Raw genomic sequence first — 6,863 nt, forward strand, 5'->3', positions numbered from 1 at the left:
ATCCATGTTCCCCTGCAGGAATTCAGGGAGGCTGGCTCAGGTGTTAGCTCCACAGGACAGATTGTGAAGGAAGGAATATGTACAATTATTGGCACAAGTTACAAGACTGTTGACAATGACTGGTTCAAGACAGGATACCAAGAATCAGAGTTGGAGGATCATATCTGGAGCTCAAATGCACCCTCCGATCCAGCAAGGCCAGAGGAAGATTTAGTGGCTAGAGGACAGAGCTAAAGGTTTGTGGAAGAAAAGACCAAGGAATATGGGGTTGAGAAAAAGGAAGCGGGCAGAGATCTGGGTAAATAACTAAGATGAGATGGTGGCAGGTTTTTGAGTTGCTCAGGAATGAACAGCATGCCTGAGCTGAGCTCATTTGAAAAGCCAGCGACAGAACCAAAATAATGCATTTTCTGCTGCCTACTGGAAAATTCCAAATCTGATAATTATTTACTGTTTACTTTGGCTACCTACTTCAGGGCTCAACCCTTAAAATGCTTACATTCTGTAAAGAAATATAAACTGTGTACATATTGCTGAATCACAAGAGGGTATGAGATAAGTATCACATGAGTAATATAAACAACATAGTCTAGTTATTCAGAGGGATAAGAAAGCTGAACTTTGAATTTGAAACCATAGGTTTTTGAAGAGCAGAGCATCATGCATTGTGAAGATTTACCTGGAGGCAGAATATAAAACAGATCAGAGATGAAGTGACTGAGACACAGAAATCAGTGAGGAGACTGTGGTAAGAGTCCACACAGGAGCAAGAAGGTTTAGTGTAAGTCATGGTAATAAATATATTTTGAACTTATGCATTTAAGTTTATCTCTTTAGATTTTTTTCTTTAAGACATAGTATCAAAGATAAAGTACATAAAATGTTTTTCTTTTCCATTATAGTTTATTACAGGATATTGAATATAGTTCTGTGTGCTATACAATAAGACCTTGTTGTTTATCCATTCTATATATAATAGTTTGCATCTGCTAGTCCTAAAGACCCATCCGTCCCTCCCCTGACCATCCTCTTCCTTGGCAACCACAAGTCTGTTCTCTATGTCTGTGAGTCTATTTCTGTTTCACAGATAGGTTCATTTGTGTCATATTTTAGATTCCACATGTAGGTGATACCATATGGTATTTGTCTTTCTCTTTCTGACTTACTTCACTTAGTATGATAATCTCTAGGTTCATCCATGTTGCTGCAAATGGCATTATTTCTCTTTTTTATGGCTGAGTTGTATTCCCTTGTATATATGTACCACATCTTTATCCATTCATTTGTTGATGGACATTTAGGTTGTTTCCATGTCTTGGGTATTGTAAATAGTGCTGCTATGAACGTAGGGGTGCATGTAAAAGATAAAGTACATTTAACTCATGAAGTCCATACTCCCCTGAATGTCCTTTGAGCCGTCTCTATTTAAACACTGGATTAGCTTTGTTCACAGGATCTGGAAGTGAGAAGGTAGGTGCTAAATATGAACAATTATTATTGGAGAAGATAGTATGGTAACATAGCTGTGCCTACATGAGTTTTGGAGCCAGACACACCTGAGTTCAGATTTATTTGCCAGTTTGTAACCTTGGGCAAATTGCTTTCAAGTTCTCTAAACCTCCATTCCTTATCTATAACGTGGGAATAGTGATATTTCCCTGGTGGTGATAAGGTAGGATTTAAATGAGGCTGCACATTTGCTATCTCTCTAGACAGCCAACACTCTGGAAATATAACCTATTGTTACTTCAGGACTGTTACAATCATAATGGTACCATTGGCAGACTATCTGAACTACATGTATCCTGATCTTGCTACACAGTTGAAGTTGTCATAAAAACAGATACTGCGTCCATCTATTTCATGTTGTGAATACTAGTTTTAAACTATAGTATGTTCCTCATTTTTATACTTGAAGTTAAAACTTGGCAACTCGATTTAACATATGTATCAATGCAAAGTAATGTTTAAATCCACACTATATTTCTTTGTACAAAGCTCTAACACTTAAGAAAACAGTTTGGAAATACCAGGTACAAAAGTATATGCTTATGCTTTGCAGACGCCGCCACATCGGAACTTCCCGCGCAGCCCAACCATGGTCAACCCTACCGTGTTCTTTGACATCGCCGTCGACGGCGAGCCCTTGGGCCGCGTCTCCTTCGAGCTGTTTGCAGACAAAGTTCCAAAGACAGCAGAAAACTTCCGTGCTCTGAGCACTGGGGAGAAAGGCTTTGGTTATAAAGGTTCCTGCTTTCACAGAATAATTCCGGGATTTATGTGCCAGGGTGGTGACTTCACACGCCATAATGGCACTGGTGGCAAGTCCATTTATGGGGAGAAATTTGATGATGAGAATTTCCTCCTGAAGCATACGGGTCCTGGCATCTTGTCCATGGCAAATGCTGGCCCCAACACAAACGGTTCCCAGTTTTTCATCTGCACTGCCAAGACTGAGTGGTTGGATGGCAAGCATGTGGTCTTTGGCAAGGTGAAAGAGGGCATGAATATTGTGGAAGCCATGGAGCGCTTTGGTTCCAGGAATGGCAAGACCAGCAAGAAGATCACCATTGCTGACTGTGGACAAATCTAATAATAAATTTGACTTGTGTTTTATCTTAACCACCAGACCATTCCTTCTGTAGCTCAGGAGAGCACCCCTTCATCCCCATCTGCTCCAAATATACTATAATCTTCGTGCTCTCATTGCACTTCTTTGGGTTCCATATTTTCCTTATTCCCCTCCAAGTTTAGCTGAATTGCAAAGTTAAGTTTATGGTTATGAAATAAAGACTAAACAACCAAAAAAAAAAAAAAAAAAAGTATATGCTTACATTCGTATCTTACTGAAGCACTTTCTTCCACGTGTGTCTGTGTGTACACGTGTAAATGCACAGTTTTAATGATTAGATCTAAGAGTTGCCTGACAATAATTAGACCTCAGAGAATGTGGAAGAGGATTACCTGTTTCTCCTTTGGTTTCATGTGACTAAGCATGAAACCTTTGATGTAGCATTTAGGCTTTGAGGGAGGAGGGGGACACATAAAAGTCAAGAGAGACAGAGGCTTGGGAACAGAGTTGTTGGGACGTGGCCGGTGTTTTGGTCTCTGACCCGAGACAACTGAAGAGAATAGGCAGCTAACACAGGTCAGTTGTCACACTGGGTGTTCCACTGCCCTTCTTTAGGGGACATTTATTCATCATTCCTCTTCTTTCTCTGTCCCCAAACCTGGCTCTAAATGTCAGTGCCTGTATGGACACAAAGACTCTCAGATTAATATCCATCTGAGACTACTAAACTGCTTATTTTTGCAAGACAGTGTTAGGATCCATCCAGGAAACAGACAAACAAAAATTACCTACAAGAATCTATAGTTTCTTAACAAATATCAAAATCCCCTCTTCTCTGCAAAGAATGAGGAAAAACTCCAACATTTAAAAATAAATTGTACGACAAACTAGTGAATATAACAAAGAAGAAGCAGACTCACAAATATGGAGAACAAACTAGTGGTTACCAGTGGGGAGGTGGGGAGAGGGGCAATTTAGGGGTGGGGGAGGGGAGGCACAGACTACTGGGTATAAGATAAGCTCGAGGATGTATTGTACAACACAGGGAATATAGCCAATAATTTATTTGTTTATTTATTTTTGGCTGCATTGGGTCTTCGTTGCTGCGTGTGGGCTTTCTCTAGTTGCAGCGAGCAGGGGCTACTCTTTACTGTGGTGCGCGGGCTTCTCACTGTGGTGGCTTCTCTTGCTGCGGAGCACGGGCTCTAGGTGTGCGGGCTCAGTTCTTGTGGCTCACGGGCTCTAGACTGCAGGCTCAGTAGTTGTGGCGCACAGGCTCAGTTGCTCTGCAGCATGTGGGATTTTCCTGGGCCAGGGCTCGAATCCGTGTCCCCTGCATTGGCAGGCGGATTCTTAACCACTGCGCCACCAGGGAAGTCCCATAGCCAATATTTTGTAATGACTGTAAATGGAAGGTAACCTTTAAAATTGTATTAAAAAATTTTAAAAATTGGACCAACTAATCACTACACCCTGTAATTCTGAAGTAATGCTAGCATAAATGATATCTGCTACATGTGAAATATCATATGAAAATACCTGGGACTTATTTTGCCAACATCTCAGGGACTGTTAATATTACAGTGGTTTGTCATCCTCATTCCAATGTGAATAAAATGATTGATTTTAGTTTGACATTAGCAAAAATAAAGTTACTTTTCCCCACCCACAAACAAATAAATCAATCAATAAAAATAAGCCAAGGGAAACTTCAAATAGGATGTTAAACATGTTGGTTTCCAGCCCCACTCCCACCCCCGCCTGGGTAAGTATCTTCCAGATCCACAGGCTCCAGCTTGAGGAGTCGGTACAGAGAAGGACAAAGAAAGGAACACCTGGCTTATTCAACAGTTCACTGAACACCAGGGATGAGGTTTAATGATCTGTGACTCCACCAGGCGCAGACCACCTAGTCGCATGCCTTTGATTAGCGTGGCCTGGAGAAATCACCTCCTGAACCCTGAGTAGATGTGGCAGACAGACATGTAAACATCACCCAAAGCAGCAAAGTCATAGGCATTAACCTTTAACAAATATTTATTGAATATCTGGCAGCCTCAATTCTCTTATTCCAGGAGGAGCTAGCAAACTAAAGGAGGGAGACACGCATGTGACCAACCACAGTTTATTTTCACAAGCGCTACACGGAAGAACAAAGAACCTGGAGAACACATTTAAATAAAAAGCAATATATTCTTCCTGTAGAGTTGAAGGAGCCTGGAAGAACTCTCACAAGTGGTGACATTCAAGAAAGGCCTTAGGAAGTAAAGAAAGCCACCCAGCAAAGCAAGGGGAGGCGGACATTGGATGTGAGAGTAGGAACAGGACACGTTATGACAGCAAGTAGCTCATGACGCATCCGTGGATGGAACATGACACACGGAGGTTTAGAGGGGATTAAAAGGTGACATCGTAGTCATGTTCTGGAGGAATCTGAATGCCATATTAAGAAATTTGGGCTTTATTCTGTGAGTATTATGCAATTGTTGAATCATTCTTTCAAACAATATTTTAGAGGAACTACTATGTGCTAGGTCCTGTGTTAGCATCTGAAAATTAAAAAATAAAAGGAATCTGAAAGCCATGTTAAAAAAAAATGGGGGCTTTATTCTGAGCATAATGAAATCATTGAATCACTCAATCAAACAAGATTTTAAATGACCTACTATGTGCTAGGTACTGTGTTGGTTTCTGAAAATTAAAAGAAAGAGGACAGTCTTCTCTCCAGGGGCCCACAGACTAGCAGGGAGAAAGGCGGCCAAACAATCCCAACACAGTAAGTTAAATACTAAGAAGAAGGAACACTGGGGAATTGCGGAGACAAGAGTAAGTCTGCCTAAAACATAAGGAATCATAACATCCACAATTACTACTTAGCTGGCTTTTTTTTTATAAGTGCTGGGAACAGTTGTGCTCTATACCCGCTGTGTTCACTGAATCCCAACGACCACGGGAGGTAGGTTCTCTTGTATTATTACCCCTGTTCTACGGATGCTGAAACCCAAACAGCTGGAGTTGCCAGCTCACATGGCTGGTGGGCAGCAGGGGTAGGATTTGAAGCTGGCAGTCTGGCACCAAACCCGAATGTTTAACAACTTCACTATTTTCTCTCTTAAGGAAAAACGTAATTTGATATGATGATCAGAGGGTACAACTTGAGAACGCAGAGACCTGCCAGGCAAGGCTGGTGGGAGGAGCCGGGATCCCGGGGTCCAGACGTGGAGGCCAGTCCTGGCTCCAATCAGCATCTGTCAATCAAACCCAAAGGGCATACTGGGGGACAGTCCCTCTTCTAACTTGATGCTTACAGGTTTTCAAGGTCCTGATTGCTGTCATTTGGGAACCATATCAATACGAAGCCTACTTACGTCTCCCACATCTCAGGAGGGAATCAGGGAGTTAAGACGTTGTCGGCGACTCGAGCCAAGCCCAGGTATCACCGCGGAGATGCTGCGCATAGCTGCGGCAGCTCAGTCCACATCCACGGCGTCCACACCTGCGCCCCTCCACCCGCTGGCTTCACCTGCTCTGCAGCGGATGGACGCGTGTAGAAACACCCCACTTCAGGCCCTTCGGGTGGGGAAATCCTGCCGGGTTTGCACAGGCGCCCTCACTGCTCTTTGCCAGGACCACCTCCAGATAAACTCCCTGCACCCAGTCTCATCTCAGGCCCCGCTCTTGGGAGACCCAAACTAAGACAATTTCTTTACATCCTGTTGAATCTCCTCCTTTCAGAGCGTCTTTCATTACCCCCACAAGGGTCTCTGCCACAGTAGCCAGTAAAGGGAGGCTAAGGTGTTACTGACTCACACAAAAAATGATGTTGCCCTTAAACAGAGCAAGGAGAAACCTTTGGGGGCTCGTAGGTACCCGTGGGGATAATTGCGGATGTACTTCCCTAATTTCCCCTCATACTCAAGATTTCTATACCTAAAAGAAGGGGAAGGAAATGGAGACTATTACTTCATTTGCTATAACCTGACATGTCTGTAACTAGAGTACAAATCCCACCTCACCCTGACCTCCTGGAGGCCCAGAGAGGTGGCCTCCATCAGCTTTGAGGATCTAAATATCTGGCAAAATCTGTAGTCCTAATGCCTTTTTTCCCAGACGTGTATGTTTTCCTTCCTTCCTTCCCCCCTTGCTTCCTTTTTATCATTTCTTCTTTCCCTCCCTCTCTCTCCCTCCTTCTCTCTCCCTGTAACCCCAGGCTTGACTCCTCCAAATCCCAGGATCCTTAGAGGGTGTGTGTGTGTGTGTGTGTGTGTGTGTGTGTGTGTGTGTGTGTGTG

The 6,863-nt window shown here is 43.1% G+C and overlaps 1 protein-coding gene across 1 annotated transcript; it reads left to right on the top strand.

Annotated features, from left to right (window-relative positions):
- The first annotated feature begins 2,054 nt into the window (after positions 1-2,054).
- On the top strand, positions 2,055-2,622 carry LOC113610410 (peptidyl-prolyl cis-trans isomerase A). Its single transcript, XM_027088552.1, has one exon. The coding sequence runs from the start codon at positions 2,099-2,101 to the stop codon at positions 2,591-2,593; it is 495 nt and encodes a 164-aa protein (XP_026944353.1). The 5' UTR covers positions 2,055-2,098; the 3' UTR covers positions 2,594-2,622.
- The last annotated feature ends 4,241 nt before the right edge of the window (positions 2,623-6,863 follow it).

Source organism: Aethalodelphis obliquidens, unplaced genomic scaffold (assembly GCF_003676395.1).
Source record: "Aethalodelphis obliquidens isolate GAN/ISIS:26980383/991018 unplaced genomic scaffold, ASM367639v1 scaffold63, whole genome shotgun sequence".
Lineage (NCBI taxonomy): Eukaryota > Metazoa > Chordata > Mammalia > Artiodactyla > Delphinidae > Aethalodelphis > Aethalodelphis obliquidens.

What these genes read in the sequence shown, in the direction of transcription:
- LOC113610410 (XM_027088552.1), top strand. Translation starts at nt 2,099, where the DNA reads ATGGTCAACCCTACCGTGTTCTTTGACATCGCCGTCGACGGCGAGCCC.